The sequence below is a fragment of the Carassius auratus genome, chromosome 43, assembly GCF_003368295.1.
Source record: "Carassius auratus strain Wakin chromosome 43, ASM336829v1, whole genome shotgun sequence".
NCBI lineage: Eukaryota > Metazoa > Chordata > Actinopteri > Cypriniformes > Cyprinidae > Carassius > Carassius auratus.
In genome coordinates, this window is record NC_039285.1 from 15,499,937 (window position 1) to 15,521,049 (window position 21,113).

General features: G+C 36.8%; 1 protein-coding gene across 4 annotated transcripts in view; it reads right to left on the reverse strand.

Moving 5' to 3' along the window:
- The window catches only part of LOC113061786 (contactin-5), a 265,848-nt gene that overhangs the window by 44,691 nt on the left and 200,044 nt on the right, over positions 1-21,113 (reverse strand). For all 4 annotated transcript variants that reach the window (XM_026231223.1, XM_026231222.1, XM_026231224.1 and 1 more), the window contains 5 exons: positions 19,528-19,630; positions 15,270-15,451; positions 8,172-8,308; positions 7,794-7,923; positions 2,140-2,284 (listed from right to left, as the gene is read on the reverse strand). In XM_026231223.1, coding sequence (XP_026087008.1) covers positions 2,140-2,284; positions 7,794-7,923; positions 8,172-8,308; positions 15,270-15,451; positions 19,528-19,630 — 697 coding nt within the window. The remainder of the gene's footprint in view (positions 1-2,139; positions 2,285-7,793; positions 7,924-8,171; positions 8,309-15,269; positions 15,452-19,527; positions 19,631-21,113) is intronic.

Genomic DNA, 21,113 nt, shown 5'->3' on the forward strand with positions numbered 1-21,113 from the left:
AAAGTGTAATAGGAATATGTTAAAGTACTGAAAATCGTTTTTTTAGAGACACATGCTTCATAAGTGTTGCAGGTCTTGGCAGGAGTAAATTAGCTCACGATCAGTGCCAGTGACACGCAGCATTCAAAAGCAAGCAAGGTGTGAATTCGCAGGATGACGATACTCAAAAATGTGTAAAGAGAGAGAGTCTATAAGATACAAACATCTAATACTGGTAAGTCACAGATCTCTTCTGATACAGTATTGTCATGGACAGTAGAGAAACTAAAACACAAACACAAAATTACAAAATGTAACCAACCACATAATAAATAGTGTCATTTCATAGGGGTGGTTCAAACAAAAATAATATTCTGTCATAATTTATATATTTGTTTCAGCCATTTGTGTCCATACAATGAAGGTCAGTGGCTTCCAAAACAACTTTTGACTTATTGTACAGCAAAAAAAAACAAACAAAAAAAAAAGGACTCAAAAAATTATTATAGTTATGAAACAAAAGTAAGGTGAGCAAATGATGCATTTATAAAATTGTCCAAGTTTCCTATTTAGCTTATTTTATAAACCATCACAACCCAACCAATAACACTACAAAAATAATATGATATATATATATATATATATATATATATATATATATATATATATATATATATATATATATAATTTTTCCAGATGAATAGATCATTGCGTCTAGATGTGTCTGTGGAGAAGACCCTCATTTATTAAACAGCAGCCCTTTACAGACTTGTAGCCTCCAGCGCTCAACAGGGGCCGATAATTTCAGATCTGTCACTCATGATGAGTGACACGTCTTCTCCATCAAGAGCTTGTACATGGGCATAGCGCTCATTTTCCTTATGCTGATTTAAAATTATGCATAAACGAACAGCTACAGCGGATGAGCTATCAGCCAACAGGCTCTACAATATCGTAGCTCAGACAAGCTATACATTAATTCTAATGAGGTTATGTGTACAAGACCTTAACAGACGAATACAGCAACATGCTATACATTAACTGAATCAGAGGGGTTATATTTAACCCTCATTTCTGTTCTAGTGTGAATGTTTTAAAATATCTTCCTTTCCACAACATCTTCGACTGTAAAACGTACAAAAGCCTGAAATTTTTTTTGACTGAGTATCAGTGTCCATACCAACACAAATGGACAACTACACATATAGAAACATTGAAAAATAATGCCAGCACATGTGCTGTTAACTTAATTACACACACATAATATATGGCTTATTTAAACACTTAATTCTTATTGGTCAAAAACATTATTTTTTTATTTTTCATGACCACTAATTGTACACCTCACTATTGTTTATGTGCTACTTTAATTTTGCATCATTCTGCAGTCTCTTTTTGCATATGAACACAAGTTTGAATATTTAATTGAAATAGCAGTGAAAAGAAACAGTAATATTATTAAATATTATTATCATTTAAAATACATGTTTTCAATTAAATATATTTAAAAATTTAACTTATTCCTGTGACCTATATACAGTACAGACTACAATTTTCATAGTCATGGAAATAAAGAAACTCTATGAATCAGAAGGTGTGTCCAAACTTTTGGTCTGTACTCTGTGTGTGTGTGTGTGTGTGTGTGTGTGTGTGTGTGTGTGTGTGTGTGTGTGTGTGTGTATGTGTATATATATATATATATATATATATATATATATATATATATATATATATATATATATATATATATATATATATATATATATATATATATATATATATATATATATATATACACACACACAAGCCAATAAATAACAAATTAACATGACATCAGTCACAGTGCGATACTGCACAACAAACTTGCCTGTTAGCTCTGAGAGAACAAACAAACCTGTCATCACATTGCACCTCAGCAGGGCCGAACTCAGCGTGAGACCGGTAATCATTGGACAAGAACATTGATTAAAGCCCTTTGCACACAGATTCATGTAAATGTATGCGTGTTTATGGGCATTTTTAATTGGAATCAATTAAAAACACAGACCCATAGGAGTGGACTGCCACTGCTTCATCCTGAAACCTGATAATGATCACACTTTCATGCAAAACATGTGAAGTCACAGAGATAACTGCGATTTAGATGGGATTTAGACTCACCTCCGGCTGGGCTGGACTCTTCTATCATTTTTCCTCCATGAGATTCTAGGTTTGGGCGATGCCCGCGGACGGCACTCCAGAGACACATCTTTCCCAACAGTCGCAATGAGCCGGACCGGGTTGGTGCTGAACACTGGAGCTGATGCTGTTTATAAAAACAAACACACGGTTCCACTTTAAAAGATTTCTTCAATCAAAAATGAAAACTCTTGTCATAAGAATATCAGTTATTTTTGTATAATGACAATGACATCAACCAAAAAAAAACAAAAAACTGTGCCATCAGCTCTTATGTTGTTTATTCTATGCAACACAACAGAGAAATTGGTATTTTTTTCTACCCAACAAGAGTATAAACCATTTTTTTTTTCTCATTTCGTTCTCATTCACTTTCATTATATTTTAAAAAGGTGATTTTGTTTGTTGTATTCTACAAGGAAATACATAATGGTTTAAAACAGGGGTCGGTAACCTTTGGCACATTTGCCAACATTGGCATTCAGAGGGATCATCATTGGCACAGGAGCAATAGGGAAAACTGCATACTGACAAGTTCCAATAATTACCCAATAATTAAAAATGGCCAAACTCCCAACTAGAGACCAGACATGCTTATAAAATGTATACGCAGTACATAGAAATCTATATTTGTTATACGCAGTGCATAATTCACACACTTGCTCAATAATGTAATTTAACTGACACGGTGTGGCATGTTGGCAACTAATGGTACCGTATATGTGCATGCTTTTGTAAATATTTACATTTACACACCATTTATCTTGCCTCTTTGTACAATTCATGAAACTACTGAGCCCACAAGAGCAGTAGGAAATTATTATATGAGTGATTTTTTAATAAAATAACAGGTCTGTTTTCAGAGGCAGGGGATTTGTGGGACTCCAAAGAGAGATAAAGATTTCTGGAATGATTGTAATGAAGGCATTGCTGTCGTTCTGAATGATGGGTTCATAATTAGTAGCTTTATTGTTCTGCATGACGGTCTAACAGAAGTAAAACATTTCCAGGCAAAACGATAAAAAATAATTCAGCCCTCGACAAGCGCATTTGAAGATAATTACTGTTAAATGTCTAATTTGTCTGCGGGGAGTTTCTCAGCAAAGCTGATGCAACTGATGAGTAGAATACAACTGCAAAGTCACAGAATCAAATGCAGTTTAGTGCTGATGTTACGCAGTGTTTGTTGATCAGGATGCTGGGGCCTAATAGGAAAATGGAGCAAACTTCCACAGGGGCCTAAAAAGCAAAAACTATCAAAATTCACCCAAAATCTTTCTGTAATCTGTAACTCCTAATTTTGTGTAAATGAAAAAAAAAAAAAAACTAAAAAGCAAAAAAATAAATAAATAAATAAATAAAATAAAAGGGGTTACTATGAAAAAAGAATGTTCCATATTATCATTTTGCAAACAGTATAGGAGTATGTTCACAAGACAAAATATTAACTGAATTTGCACAAATTAACCAGTTCATACAGTTGATTTTTAATACTGTGTGTTGTTACCTCAATGACTGTTTTTATGTTTTGTGAGCACCTTTCTGAACAGTTAAACCACCCACTGCTCTTCATTCTTTAGTGACTGTATGATTTTGAGATCTGTCTTTACAATCTGAAGACAACTGAGAGACTATTACAAAAAGTGAAACATTATGCTGAAGAAGGCATCAATGATATCTTGTTTACGAGTTTTGGCCTACAAGAAATATGGGTAGCACTTTAGATCAGGAGATATATAATTATCATTAACTAAGAGTTCTCCATCAACAAACTTTAAATTACTGCTTATTGATTGTAAGCAAGGTAGTAGTTGTAGTAGTTATGTTTTTGGTATCGGGTAGGATTGTGGGATCTAGAATATGGTCATGCAGTATAAGGTTTTATGCTAATAATATATGGGTGCTAATTAGCAACAAGCTAATAGTTAACAGTGTTCCACAATCTTAAATCCAAAATATGTTTTTTCTATGCTCACTCAGTTCTGTATGCTCATGTTCATGTTTAAAAAGACTGCATTAAAGGCCTGAGCTTTCCAAGGACATGTACTCCAGCGGATAGGGAGGACATTGTGTGATCGTATTCTGGTGAGCAGAGCTAAACACATATGGGCTAAAAGTGATGATGTCTGCAGAGCTCCTGGAGTCTTCAGGGGCCTGTAGCTACATGCTGACAGGCCTCGTCAGGAGTGTTTAGTCAAAGGTTGCATCATGTTTTTTACGGGCGACATTAGAAAAGATGACATTTTAATCTCTGCAATTGCCAACGGGCCCCGCAATCCAGCACCCCTGGAACATGCTGAGAGAGTCGGGGCCAATGAACAACATTTCATGCCTGGAGTAGGGTGGGGGATGTAGGGGGTGGGGTGGTTTTGCATGTCGTTGTGCTAACAAATATGTGTGTGCCTAATTTGTGTGTTACATACAGCATTTACTGGAGATTTAGTGTATGAGTTCAAGTGGGAGTTTTGACATGCATCTCTCACTGTGAATACTAATAGGTCTTTCGTACTTGACGACCCACTGCCAGTTCACTCTGTTCCACCCACTTCACTGGCCTCAAGGTTTAGAGCAGCATGGCAGTGGCACATATGCGGATGAGTCGGCCTACAGCTAGGGCTCCTTCGAATGAAGGCTGCTGTTAGCCATGTACTGTAGTATGTCACTGCAATAGGTGCTCCTGTTTATAACATAGAATAGTCTAAGTCACGGATGACAGCTCTCCCCATAGGCGCTGAGTAACTGAGGGATTTGTCACAAATACATCCAAAAAACAAAAAACAAACAAACAAACAAACAAACAAACAAACAAACATTTATTCTGACAGTCACTCAGAGAACTAAACAAGCACTTTGGAACTGGAGGGAAATGGACCAGTGAGGGGGGATATTCAGTGAGTCACAGTCTCTCTGAAAATTATATGTTATGAGTCTAGCACTTAAAGATTCAGTAGGTAACTTTTGTAAAAATATATTTTTTACATATTTGTTAAACCTGTCATCATGTCCTGACAGTATAATATGAGACAGATAATGTGAAAAAATCAAGCTCCTCTGGCTCCTCCCAGTGGTCCTATTGCCATTTGCAGAAATGAACCGCTCCCGTTAAGAAACAACCAATCAGAGCTGCGGTCCGTAACTTTGTTTGTGTTAAAAATGTAGAAAAATGTATATAATAAGCGAGTACACCATGAATCCATTTTCCAAACCGTGTTTTTAGCTTGTCCTGAATCACTAGGGTGCACCTATAATAAGCGTTTATATTCGGACTATTTTAGATTGCTTCGGGGATACCGCGGCGGAGTAACCCAGTACCTTTGTGATTCTTCATAGACATAAACAGAGAGAAGTGGTTCCGGCTACAATGTTCTTCCGCAAGATGCAAGCAGTTCTGTTTATTAACTGCTAGAGCATCAAGAGTTACCTACCACAGCTTTAATATTATTCATATTCTTTTAATAATACCCATGTGGCAATGAGACCTTTGCGTTAATTACGTCAATTTTTTTAACGCATTTCACGCATGCGCAGTGTGACAAATTATGCAGGTCAGGAAAGTCTCGTCGATCTCTGAATTCTCAAGATAGTAAAAAACAGCTGCGAGCGCCGCGACGAAAACACCGAAGAAGCTTAAGGTTTTACCCCAGTTACTCTCAAATACATTCATGTCAAGCTCGATAAACAGAGACGACTTTGGTAGTTGATACGCTGGAGCTTCTTCTTCCTGTTATAGCAGTGATACTCAAATCTGGCTCGCGAGATCCAGTTTCTTGCAGAGTTTAGCTCAGACTCCAATTAAACACACCTGCCTGTGATTTACTAATGATCTTAAAGACACTGATAAGCAAACTCATGCGTGTTTGATTAGGTTTAGAGCTAAACTTCGCAGGAAAGTGGATCTCGCGAGCCAGATTTGAGGATCACTGTGTTATAGCGTCCTGTGTTTCACACTGCGCATGCGCAGAACGCCTACATGCAATGCAGCGAAAATTACAGCTGTTTGGAAAAGCATATGCATTTTTACTTGGTTTTACTGGCACTTGAAGCCTTCAGAACGTGAAAATATCGATCCTAAAGTATTGTGGCAGAGCTAATGAACACCTCCCAAAACAAGAGTGCCCAGAGTGCTGCTTATGTGATTGTGGCGCATGTTTGTGTTTCTGAGTTCATTCTTTCAAATTTCTCTATGCATAATTTCATAGATATGTGGCTATATTTAATCACTGGTTCACCTAAAACTCTTACACTATCTGTAGTTAAATGGCATGGTTTGATATAGTGCTCAGGTAAATTTGATCTAAGTAAATGTTAAACTTTTGAAATTCAGAAAAAAAGAACCACATGATGAAACAATACGTGAAAATTATATATCTGTGTCCTGTTATTTATCTTTTGGTATGCATTTCAGAAAAAAAATGGTTAGGATTCAGGTGTAGTTGCAAATAGTGATTAATCATGATTAATCCACTGAAAATTCTGATTAATTTGATTAAAAATTTTAATCATTTGACAGCCCTAATATATATATATATATATATATATATATATATATATATATATATATTCTCCTGCATTGTTTCATTAGAATACAACAATGAGTTGAACATAAATGCTGTCAAAAAAAGCATGAGCATCATTAAATCTAAATGACCCCCAGGAAAGTGATGAGAATATGATAACATAAACCTTAGAATGTGTGGGCCAATCTAAGCTCACAGATAGAAAATGCGAGTGTCTCCAGTAAACATGCAATCCGAGTTTATATCGCTCCTTCGTCTTGTCCTGGACATCCAGAGACTGATAGCGCTGGCATTTTCAGAGTTTTGGACAGTTTTTTGTTATTATTACAGCAAGACTGACAAACAAGCTAAATGCAATCCAACATTACCCTTTTCTTCTCAGCCCTTTCTCTTTTTTTTCTCTTTTCATCTCACCAGCAGTCTTTTGTCATACTGCGGGGCTGATTGTGACAGATCTGTCTGTGTAGTCTTCAGTTTAGCCAGTCCTCCAACTGAATATCACCAAAGTTCCTTTATTCCTCAAATGTGCTGCCAGCAGACTTTTTAGTCTGAAAAAGCAGTCTTTTCCAGTTCAAAGAATGTAGAAATTGATTGCTACTTGGCTCTGTTTTTGTCTTTGTTGTCCTTCTGCAATGACGGTTTCAGGCTTCAGGATTATTCATTGTGCGTGATTGAAAGCTGCCTTGCAATTGCTGGCCAGCTCAACGATCACATAGGAAAAGAGAGAAGCGAACTTTACCAGTGGGGTTGCATTGCCTTTTCAACTTACTTAATTCTTTTCAATGTATCTTTTACTTTTTTTCCCCTGCATCTGCTTTTAACTGCCTTAGCCCTGTGTGTGGGCACCACTTTTCATTATTAGGAAACAAGTAAAAATATGTAGAAAATGTCTTTATGAGTAAAGGTACTGGCCTTAATTTCTTTATTCAGATTGAAGGAACATATATAAAAATATATAATTGATTACAACAGGCCACACTCACACAGTTTATGGAGCCCAGTCAATAAATAAATAAACAAATAAATATTGTCCCCTTTTTTATAATTCAATTTAATCTTAGATAAACTACTCAATCTACTGGAATGGTAAGATTCTAAAAATAGTTATAAGGCAGTTACCTAGTATTTTGAGCTCTGCGCTGGAGTAGATGGCTCCGTACTTGTTCTCTGCGATGCACTGGTACATTCCAGAATCAGCCTCCTGTAGTCTATGAATGACAAGCTCCCCATTCACCATTTCCACTCTGCTCTGTGGGGAGACGACAGTTGCCTTAGAACCATGTGTTCATCTGTCAGGCTCAAAGCATATTTAATGTCAATTACACATCTGCCAGAATGACTCCAGCTTGAGACCTTCATATGTCACAACTGATATGCCATTATACTACCACTGAGTTATATGTTACACATTAAATAATAGTTGAGCAAAAGTTTAAAGTCTTTAAAATATTAAACAGATTGTTCTTTTCTGTAAGTGAGCTGTGTGTGTGAATGTACCTGTGAGTCGAGAGGTTCTCCGTTGCGCAGCCAGCGATACGTGGGCCTGGGCTTTCCTGTGGCTCGACACTCCCAGTGGAGCTGCTCTCCACTGTCCAGTTGAGTGTCATTTATCATGCTGATCCACTGCGGCAGAGCTGTGCCAGGAACACAGAGGAGACAAGAAGCATATGCAAGATCAGGGCTTAACTGTGAAGATGTTTTCCCCTTCAGATTTGTACTTGTCGTGCTGACATTTGCAAAAAAAAAAAAAAAAAAAAAAAAAAAAAAAAAGAATAACGTGTTATGCACCACTGAATTCATACTGACATTTTTACATTAAATTGCTATGTCTGTCATGGGCAATATAAGCAGTTGGCCTGGCTGGTAGCAGTGTTTATTCTATTTTTTTCTTTTTTTTTTCACAGACAAAAACAAGATGTTTACTAAACCAAAACCCAGCTTTGAATTCCAAAAACTATGATGACTAAAACTTTTTCAACATGAAACTCCACTGCAGTTTGCCAGTGTCACGTTGTCCTTTTGCAGAATGAATATGTATGAGAGGAACAGTGGGGAGTGTTTTCATTAAGAATGATGAGCAGAAAAGTTCTGAAAGCAGTGGACCTTTAGTGCCCAGCATGCACAGGAAAGTCTTTGAATTTACTGTGAACAAAAATACAAATAGTCAAGTGTTTAGGGGTTTGTTGAGGAGACAGGCAATATTACTCTTCGAAGCAATCAGACTTTTTGTGAAAAATCTCAAACTTTTATTGTGAAAGAAAAAATATATTTTTTGAATAAATTTTAATTAAAACAATTTCGTCATATCATGGTGACTTGTGAGTGGATACAAAAATGCTAAAAACACAGAGAACAACCCACCATCTGCATAGCAACATTCTCAAAAACAAAAAAAGAAAAAAAAGGAAACACATTTAACCCCAGAAACAAGTTAAACCACTCTTTAAACCACATAGCAACAGAAATCAACCAGAACACCCAATAAATCGAATAACAGCAAGAAAAATGTAATCCAATTTCAAGATGCACTTTACTGATCACCGTTTGTTTAGAAGTACAAACATAATGGGAGGAAAGTAAAAAGTAATATAATATATTTTTAATACAAATCAATTAGCCAGCACATGGCAATTAGTGCTGTGCAAAAAATTGAATGCGATTTCATGCGCATCTCATCAGTAAAGACGCTCCTGTAATTAGAAGTATATCTCCAGCATGTGCGTTCAGATCAGGGTTGCCAGGTCTTCACAACAAATCCTGCCCAGCTGCTTCCCAAAATTAGTCCAAAACTAGCCCAAGCGCGTTTCCAGGAGGTTTCCCGATAAAATTGCTTTGCGGGGTTAAAATATAAGTTTTTTGGCAGGGTTGCCTTTGTAAAATTTGCATTTTAGGGGCTAAATATCACTTTATTGGTATTGGGGTCACTTCAACCCGCGGACATGAAAAACAACCGCAGACTTAGCAACACTGGTTCAGTTGGAGCGTCAGTTACTACCAGAGGTGGGTAGTAACGAGTTACATTTACTTCGTTACATTTACTTGAGTAATTTTTCGGGGTAACGAATACTTTTCGGAGTATATTTAAAGATGGGTACTTTATACTCTTACTTGAGTACATTTTTTGGGAAAAATCTGTACTTTTACTTCGTTACTGTGGGCGACGCCCCTCTCGTTACTTTATCTTAATGCAATAAATGCTTCAGTTTATTCCAAACGCGCCGTCTACTTTTCTCTGGACAATGAGCGATGCCCATTCGCGAATGATTCATTCTTTTGAGTCAACTCTGTTCAAAGGCTTGATCAAACCAATTGGCAAACGAGTGAATTGGTTCATGAATCAGTTTGATTGAGTCGTTCAGTTCCATGCTGCACGCGCTGAGCTCTGAAGCGGTTCACTCAGAGTTGTAACGTTTAAGAATATTAGCAGCGTTGAAAACGGGGCTATGGAACTGCACTGAATTGAAAGCTAATCTGCAAAGGCTATTCTTTGCTTGCGATGGAGATCCTTATTAGATGAACGCGTGTGCTGTCTACTGTTTAACAGGTAATAACTTGGGCTACATTCGATTACAGTACACGATACCACTGTGACATTAGTTTGTTGTACGTGTGTGGCTTATAACAGGTTGAATGCAGCTTCCAAAAGACAAAGAATAGCCGATTAAGATTTTATTAATTTTAATACAATCACACCAGTGCCAGTACGTTCAGCAAGTCATATCATCAGCTGCTAAATTCAGATCTGTGATCGCTTGCTGGCGCTGAGCCAGAGACAGACGCGTTTTTACAGCGCTGCGCATTATAACCAATCACACACGGTTCTGTTTAGCTTTTGAATGCAATGGCCAATCAGAGGTGTTCCGATGAGTCATCGCTGAAATGCCGGTGCTTCCTTCACTCGCTCACTTACTGAATACCTCTTTCTGCCGAATTCTCTCGTCAGAAACAACAAAGTGCAGATGTGTGTACGAATCTATAATTAAAATATTGATTTCACAGTGTTAACAGTTTCAGTGATTTTAATGGTAGTTTCTGAGAGTGAATGAAATCTAGACTGTCAGTGAAAATTATGTTTAATAATGTAAATGTTATTTGCTCTCTTTCTGAACAATGAAAGATTAGTAGCAATATTTATATCACATTAACTTTCAATGTTAAATTCACATTTAAAATAAAGTCAGTCGTATTAAAAATATGTTATGGCATGACACCTATATTTGTTACTTAAATAAACAGACAGGGTTTTATAATAAATTACATAAATTGGATTAAAGGCTGATGAAATATATACATTTATACACACACACATACATTACATACATTATTTGTCTATATATCTATATAAAAAAAGGCTCCGTATATATGACCCAAAGTAACTAGTAACTAACTACTTGAGTAGATTTTTTATCCGATACTCTTTTACTCTTACTCAAGTAACTATTCAAGACTAGTACTTTTACTTTTACTTGAGTAAATATTTCTAGAATTACTTTTACTTTTACTTGAGTAAAGTTTTTGGGTACTCTACCCACCTCTGGTTACTACAAAGAGCCGTCTACCGATAAACTGACACAATAAAAGCTTTTAAAATAGAATCGCCTGCGATTTTAAAATCAATTTTGTGTAGATTGTCAGTGAATTACAGCTCTGTGTAGTAAATGCCAACCAGTGTTGCCAAGTCTGTGGTTGTTTGTCATGTACGCGGGTTGAAGCGACGAGAGCAATAACGTGATATTTAACCCCTAAAATGCAAATTTTACCAAGGCAACCCTGCCGACAAACGTATATTTTAACCCCAGGAAGCAAATTTTTATCGGGGAACCTCCTGGAAATTGGGCTAGTTTTGGACTATTTTTTAGAACCAACTGTGCCTCATTTGTTGTGAAAACCTGGCAACCCTTATCTGAACGCACGTGCTGGAGATATACTTTTAATTACAGGAGCGTCTTTACTGATGGGATGCGCATGAAAATCGCATTCAGTGTTTTGCACAGCACTACATGTCAGCAGTCATCTTTCTATTCAAATGACACTCCCAGTGAGATATCAAACTGCTTGTATAACTGTCAACACATATTTTGTCAATTTCATAAAATTGAGAGAAAAGAAGAGAGGTGAAGGTAACGTCTGGACAAGGGCTCCTTGAGTTACAGCTCTTGGACATGGTAACAAAACATACTGCTTCCCACAATCCACACCACTCTTCCACACTCTGGACCCACGGCCGGGACAATAGTGGCAGGCTGCAGGCTTGGGGAGGATGCACACCCCTGCCTGTCTGCAGCCCCCGATTAGTTGCTCACCCAGAACACGCATGTTGATCTGCAGCTGCTGCACGTGACATATAAGTCACATGAGCTGAGGCTTTGAAAGAAAAACTCGCTGAAGGCAAGCCTTCAATCACATCTGTCAAGAAAAAAAGGGGCTTACAGACTGAATAAGGTGTATGCAAATTGTAAGAGCAGATGTGTTTCTAGAATACAGTCTGCAGGTGAAGGCAGAAGCTGTGTGCCTTCCTTCAAGAGCATTTTCAAGTTTGACAGTTGAGGAAAAAGTAATACGTTTTTATTTAAATAAACACATGCTGATTTTTTACTGGCAAACACCTCTTAAAACCAGTTTAAAAATGTACAGGACTTTTCTTCCTGACTTCCAAGTATTATAGCAGTTCATAATGTCATTGATAATCAAAGACCAAACTCTTCATTAACTTGAGTTTTCATGTATTCTTTTTACTCATGGTTTTAATGTCATAACTTAGATTTCTGAAGGGGTGTTAAGTTTAATTTTCATTAATGGTCTGGGTAGACTAGGAAGTGACTTCTCCTTACAAATATTTAAGTATTGTCTTTTGATCAAGGGACTTCATTTATTTACAGCATTTAGAGGGACTTTGCTGGTAGAAAGTAGATGTTATATTCCAGAATAGAGTCAGACCTGACAGAAAGACTCATAGTATTCACTTGTAAGCACTTTGTGGCTTTGTGACCGGGAAATGGAGGTTAAACGTGATGTTCACTCTCCTACTCAAAATAACTGGATGAAATCAGTCTGAAAAAAAAAAAAAAAGTCTGTGTGCATCATACACTATGCTATTTTCTGTGAAATTGGTCAATTCTAGCTGCCCAAAATATGTAGATTGGCTATGACGTTTGACATCAAGGGTTGACACTTCCAACCTGTAAATCAGAGCAAAATGGGCTAAAGTTTTGCATTATATTTCAGCCTTAAAAATTAATAATTAAACTACAGTATAGTGGCATGCACACCATGGGGAAATAATATAATGTTTACTGTATGTGTGTGATCTGCCGTATTAAATATTCAAGCTCTTTAAAATCTGTTTTTAAAAGTCAATGTCTTTATCTTTCATCAGCTGCTAAAAATCATTCTGAAAGCGCTTACAATAATATTGTTCCTCTGTGTCATTATTATTTTAGCTTTAATGTGTATTTAGCTATTCTCATTAGAATAAGAACAATTGCCAAAACTTTACAGTTATCCTTATACTTGTTGTTATTGGTAGATATTCAGCAGATGCTGACTTGCATTTTACGAATCACCCAGCACCATAGTTTTATCTATTAAAAAAAAAAAAAATTCTGTCTTGTTCTACTGTAGAAAATAGTCACCTACATCCTGGATGGCCTGAAGGTGCTTTTTTGGGGAGAACTATCACTTCAACAGTTCTACTCTGAAACACTTTAAGATTCATGAAGAGTGGCAGGACAGTTCATCACATGCATGTACTGAAATACTGACAACAGAGGGAACACAATAAAAGTATATTTGGACATTGTTGTGACGGATAAGACAAACAGTTGTTATTATGTCAAGCTTTGTTCAGCCAGAGTGTGTGATGAATCATAGATCCCAGTGACAGTCATAAACATCTTAAAACCAGGTTTTCATAAAATCACTGAGACAGTGCATTCATCTTGTGGCCCACTGATACACTTACTTTTATGACATAACGCACTTCATCTAAGTCACAAACCCTATCGAACGGATAAGGAGAGAGGAGTCTGCGAAAGATGAATGGAGGTCCCAGATGCCTGTATTAGGCCCCTATCAAAGCTATATGGCTGGTCAGGGGAAATATGTGGGTCAAAAATACAGCATGTTCAACTAGACAAGCAAGAATAATGATAAAATAACCCCTAAAATTTAATTGGACAAAAGTCCTCTGAGTACCGAGCCATTTTGTCCTCGCAAAACTTTGACAAAAATGTAAGCTGGCCAACTTTGCTTAAATTTATACCTTCTGTCATAAAGTCCAGTCATAATTATGCAAAAGAGAGTGCGTGTATGCCCAGTAGAATAATTTATGAAGGAACCTAATCAGAAATGGACACAGCGGATACTGTTCCCACACTACTGCAACACATCACTTCAAAGCCTTTTTTACAAATAGCTCTTATATTTTTACATTTTCTGAAGAAAATGTGAGTAGGGCTCGTCCACTCAAAACTAGGGGTGTTCTGTGTGGCTGTGAAAGCATTGTTAAAGGGTTCTGGGATGTGGATGGATGTTATAAAAAGCCCTGCCACTGGAGACCCACTGTACTACAGAGTTTAGCTCCAACCCTAATCAAACCAACCCTGAAGCAGCTAATCATGGTCTTCAAGATTGCTTGAAAATCATACATCAGCGAGGTGTGTTGAAGCAACTTGGAAATAAACATGGTAGAAGAGTCTGTCTTTAGGAGTAGGATTGAAGACTTCCACAGTAAAGCCCATCATCAAATTCCTGCATTTCAGAGATCAGCAACTCCAGTCCTGGACTGCCAATGTCATGTAGATTTTAGCTCCATGCCTAATCAAGCGCACATGTCTATAGTTTTCTAGTAATCCTGAAGACTTTGATTAGATTTTTAAGGTATGTTTTATTGGGGATAGAGCTAAACTCCTAGCAGCCCTTCTGGACTGTAGTTGCCCACACCTGGTTTGGTCTCTAGATATTGCTTCTTCAACGTAAGTCTTTGGAAGAAATCATTAGTCCAATCAAAACAACAAAAAATAGCACATTGTCCCTTAATAAGCCAGCTGATTTGAGACATCATTCTAGTCTGTAGGATAAACCTGCTTTGGCTTTCACCATCATCAATCCCCCACTTGCTCATATACATTTATTCGCTTTTTTTTTAAAGACATAATTCTCAGTATTAAATAGCATGCATATTATTAGCATATTGGCTGGTAATTAGTGTTAATAAAGCACAAATAAACTGTTCACACTAAGGATAATAACTGTAAAAATAACGATAAAGAATCATTCCCAATATTAAAGAATAGCAGAGTCCACACCAAAGCTATAACGATAAAGGCGAAACTATATAGCTGAAATCACTTTCAGAACTATTTTATTTTTCCATCTGATGAAAAACATTTTCAGCCAATATTTTATATCCCTTAATCCTACCCCTTACCTAAACTTAACAGCTACCTTACAAACTATAATTCGGCAGCAGATCAGGAGGATACGAGTCGCAGTTAATAGTTAATCGTGAGAACTGAACCTTGAAATCAAGTGTGACCAAAATGTCCTTTTTAATGATCTGGTTGCACAGTTCTTCAGAAGCAGAGCTGTACTCACTGTAGACTTGGAGGTGTCCTCTGAAGGCAGTGCCTCCTCTGTTGTTCTCAGCTTTACATTCGTAACTCCCAGAATCCTCTAGCTGGATGTTGGGGATCTCCAGAACAGCCTGTGATTTGCGCAGACGGGCTTTTTTTGGGATGTTTCCACTCATCTTTCTCCAGGTGATGGTGGGGACAGGACTGATAACACATAAAAAAATATAATAATTATATATATTTCAAAGAGAAAAGTTTCTGAGTTTTTGTTAAAACTCTGGTTCGATTCGTAAACCCTGGCACATTTTTATTACGTTGAACTAGGTACGTATTGCTGTGTTTTTATTATGTTGCTTCTGGCATGTATTACGGCAGTTCAGAATTCAAATATACGGGGGCTGTCGCTAAAAGTTAATGCTCTATTGTGTTGGAAATATGCCCTACACCAAACCCGAACCTAAACCTTTCTGATAGTGTTAACAAATTCAAAACTGCATTTGTTGATAAGACCATGCCATTTTAACTTCCTTATACGTCGATTTAAAGCACTCCGTTGAACCGTGGTTACACGGGATTCAAACCAGAGCTCATCACTTCTCAAGTACATCTCCTTACTCTGTGAGCTACCGAAAAAACCTACCACCTATGAAAAACCCATAGATATCAAGGTGGATATGTGCGATGTTAACATTTAAAAGCATCAGCTTTTAAGTACTTATTGGTACGTATTTCACGCTAAAAAGTTCACCCAGGTTCATTTATGCAACGAGACCAGCTAGGAATATCAACTAGCATGACTTTAACTCAACCAATTGTGTGATTCTAGAGTTGGGATCTGTTTGACCATCCAAATGTGGCCTAGGGGAGTGTTCAGAAAACCTTTTTGAAAACCTGTCATTATTTTTTTCAATAGAGCTTTTTTTTTTTTTTTTTTTTTTTTTTCTGGAAATATTTATTTTGCAGTGCTTCATGGGAGTGGGCGTCACTGCTGAATTCCAATGAATGTCAGTAAATTGACAAGATTTTAAAGGTAACAGCAACCTCTCTGTTTGTTAGATGAGCTCTTCAGGATGTACAGTAGATTATTTCCTTACCAGGAATTCGGCTTTTACGCACAACTGTATTTTTAAACAGTGTTGAAATCATTGTGACTTGTGGCTTTAACAGAAGCGTAAATCATCCCCTAACAACATCACAAAACTCAGCTGTTTTGTTACAATCTATCTCGCGATGCTTGCAGTGTAAAAACTATATACTTCATCTCAGAAAAAAGCACTTTCTAAAAGCAATTCCTTTATCTCTGCCCAAAATGTGTATCTTTGCTAATTTGTAAAGCTGATACCGTGGTCTTTTTGAAAGTACGAACAGGACAATCTGATATGACAGCACTCTGTAAGTGGCTTTTTGTACAGGGTAACACAATAAATGTCTAGATAGCTGTGTAGATAAGCAGTATTTGTACACTGCCATCCATCCCTATTTGTGGCTGCAGCGGGCGTGTGATATGACCTCGTAGGTGCGGCACCCGTGCGTAGATAACCCGCTCTATCAGACACAATCAGCACTGCTACATAGTGACAGCTCCATTTCACAGCTTTCCAACAATGGAAATGTGACGCCGAGGAAAACCAAGACACTGGCATCAATCATCCGCAGGCCCATCGATAAAAACTTCACATTTCTGAGTCCTTTGTCCCGCTACATCCGCTTAAATTGTACAAGGACATTTATCCACACAGGATGAAATTTCTGTCCTGTCAGTTTAAATCATGGTGGATCTATGCTAAAACTCATGGGGCCTTTATAAAGTTGTTTAGTGCAGTTGCTTATGTTTATGTGGCCAAAAAGTACGATGAAATTCTGATTGCTTCAAAACAGACTACTTACAATGCATATAATTATTATCACTGTATATTTACAAATGATGTCTCAGTAGGACAATATTTAAACATTTTATAATCAGAACTCTGTAGTTTCTATTGTGGGATGCAAACATATAATAAAATGCAACACTCTGATGATTAAGAGATGTGCAAATGTTCAGTATAATATATAAAAAAAAAAAAAAAAAAAAAACTTGTGTGTGTGTGTGTGTCTATCTGTGTATGTGTAAAAGTCTTAATTAAGGCCATTATGCTAATTCAATTCAATTTAATTCAGAATTCCCTTATAAAATGCACAATAACACTCCAATAAATTATCATGAGTAAAAGTTAACATTCATATTTTTTATCTATCCATGAAAATGTTCAAGACCAATCACTGGAATAAAAAAAAAAAATAATTACAAAATATCTAACCATTATTCCTTAAGTGGTGTGAGAACCATCCAGAAAGGTTACACCTTCAACAAAATGCCAGCATGCATGAAAGTGGCCTCTATCGTAGCCCCGGTTACATTTTCGGCACCAGACAAATTCACCATTATAAGCTGGCAGTTTGCCTTTGAAAGTACGGTACAATGCCGTTTTGGGAAGATCTCCCGAGCTGCTGACAAAAAAAAAACGTTCTTGCCTTTTTCCTGCACACAGTGCCGAGCCCTTAGTCGCCCCGACTGTTAGGTTGTCATACATACTGAGTGACAACATTAGACTAAAAGTAATTCTTTGTTCAGTTTAGTTCCTTACAAAGAGTACCATTTTCCAAAAATGTGCACTGACATATCATTTATTTGTGGGTAAGGGGGTGCAAGGCCTACAGTTCACCGCAGCATTCGCTATCAGCACTAAATGAGCTGTAAGTGAAGAGAAAGACCATTGATGAGATCTCCGTGATTTCTCCATTCACTGAGCAGCGAGCTAAAAGTTTGTAAAGTTTAATTGAACTAAGAGAGAGCAGCCAAAAAGAATGCATAGATTAATGTCTAGGTTTAAGTAAAGACTTATTATCCTAATGTGGATAATTAATTGTAAACAACATTTCCTCACAAAGGGTCCTTGAAGGCACTGTAAACAATTATTGGGCCCTTAGAACAAGTTTGGCTTAGAATGTGTTTGCGCTTCATAGGCTTTGCATTTGAATTATTCATTACAAATATCAAACGCAAATAGAATTACAGCACGATGACACTGGATTATGTATTTAAAATGCAGAATTGCATTTCTTTTATGCAAAACATCCTATCCAGTTTTGTTAAGCTACAAACTGAGAATACAAAAGAAAGTTCCACAGACTTTAACTTGACAATGACAAAAAAAGTAAAGCAGATAATAATGCAAAACCAAAAAATATAAATAGATAGATTGTTGTTGTAATTATTATTATTATATTTGACAGAAAGCACTGGAAATCTTTCATTTTGAACATATATCTGTTGTTTAGGGGAAATATTTTGCTTGAAAAATACCTCTTTCATGAACAGTTTGTCATATTAACGTATTCAGTGATATCAATAATCTCCCAAAACCATTCAAATCAATGAACCACTCCATCCTAAACATCAACTTCTACATTTACCGATACAATATCTAAGCAGTCTTTTGTATTATTATTATTCTATAGAAACAGCTCTACATAAAAAAAAGAGGTTAGCATGTCAGATGGCCACCTTATATTTAAAACAAACTCTAAGTTATGGCAGCTATTCCTCCTCAAAGAAAAACATAGAGTGTCTTTATGTGTAAGTGAGCAGGATGGCATGGCGAAGCACATCTTAAGCATGTGGAAAAAAGCCTCCTTGCTCCATCATTTTGCTGAATGTCGGAGTGCTTTTCTGCCTTCTGGCTGTGGGTCTGTATTGGCTACTTTCATTTCTCTGTGTGCTATCCTTGACCATATGTGAACAGAAGAGATATTAAAAGCATCCTCCAAATAATGGCATGAACAGACTCTCAAATCGCTCTCCTCCCTCGCAACCCCTGGCCCTAACCCTCTGCCCTCACCCTACAACTATTACAAGAATATTCAGCTCCGAGGGTCAGAATCTTAGTGCTGTTTCTACAACAATCACAACAAAACTGCCACTATATCAGTCATGGCACAGAGTTCAGTACTTGTGGAGAGCCCATTTAACAGCACAGCAGAGTTAGGAGTAAAAATAACTATCCTCCTGGTACCATCTCATCTCTGGAGGATGCATTCTGCTTTATTCTAAAAAGAAAGTGGTTTGACTGGCTAAATTGGCCGCAATTAGGATTATTAATGATTCCAATAGCAAAAGAGGTGCATCAAGGGGGCGACGGTGCATGTTCTGCCTTTGTGTGATAGAAAGGCACCTTCAGGTGGCTCAATGTCAGGAAGCGGTCTGAGTGGGGGTGGGTTGATTATGCCAACATACTTACTTCCCAAGGGCAAAGCACTCAAGCCGCACTGTGATGCCTTTTGCTGCCAGTACCGTCTGGGGAAAATGTGCTTCAATTTTGGGCTCGTACTCCCCCATCACTCCTAAAAAACAAAACGTAAGACACTCAAAAAGGTATGTTTACATATAGATTTGACCATATATGATGGCGTGACACTAAATGGAAGCTCAGCATCAAATGAGTGCTAATTAACATACTTATGCCACGCAACCAAAAAAAAATAAATAAATAAATACATTTGTTAAAAAAAAAAAAAAAAAAAAAAAAAAAAAAACAGGAAAAAGTCTGCTGGCCCAAACCAGATTGAGCCATATTCCCTCAACACTGCTGCAAACTTGATTGCTGATCCTTTTTCCTCCATTTTTAATCTTAGTCTATACAGTGGTTCTATCCCCAAGTCAAGAAAATCTGCATTTGTCCTCCCATTAAAAAAAGTGGAGACCCGTCAGCCTTAGACAATTATCGACCAATCTCCAGACTATCTGTCTTGGCTAAATTGTTTGAGTCTCTAATAAATGAGCAACTAAAACATTTTTTTAGCTGACAACTGTATTTAAAGTCCCACTCAGTCTGGTTTCCAGCAAGGACACAGTACAATTACAGTAACAGTAACCTCTGTTATGAATGACATTGTTAATGCTTTAGATGACACAAAGTCTTGTGCTGCTTTATTTATTGACTTATCTGAAGCATTCGACACTGTTGACCATTATCTTCTTCTGCAAAGATTGCAAAACATAGGTTTTAGTAGCAATGTGCTAAATTGTTTTTTCTAATTACTTGAGTGGTAGAACTCAGTGTGTGGCATTAGATAACTGTACTTCATCCCTGCTAGAAGTAAAAATGGGTGTCCCTCAAGGATCAGATTTGGCCCCCATTTTATTTCAGTTACGTTTTTATTTTAGATTAAATAAGTGCTTTCCTTATTCAGTAAGGAAAAGGTTGGTGCAGAGCACATCTTTATCAGTTTATCAGCACTCTGTATGAAACTGTACAATGGTCATCCCTCTCCCTCAGAAGGAAAATCCATTTATTGCTTTTTATTGTTATAACACTAATGGGTAAATTACCCATCTATATTTCAAATTTGTTTATTTACCAAAATAGAGTTTACAGGACAGGTTCGTCAAAGAAAATACTATTAATTACTCCATCAACAAAAACAGCCATGGTAAAAAAAAAAAAAAAAGCTTTCTCATCATATGCACCAAATGCCTGGAATGAACTCCAAAAACACTTTAAATCTAGTATCACTTCCATCTATTAATACTTTTAATACCTTTTAAAGTTAACTCTGACTGAACAGTGCAATTATTTTTAATTAGGTATCTTATACAATTGTATGTTTCTATTTGCTGACGTTAATGTCTTGTTTTGTTTTCTAGTATGTATTGTGCATAGAGATTTGATCAGTCATATATATATATATATATACTGCATACGAATAATAAAAATACACACACCGTGGTGTGTCAACTTTCTATCAGACAGAAGAGAGTGCAAGAAAGTATTTGTATCTGTGTATTTATACTACTACTGAAACTGTTTCAAATTTTTCACTATCA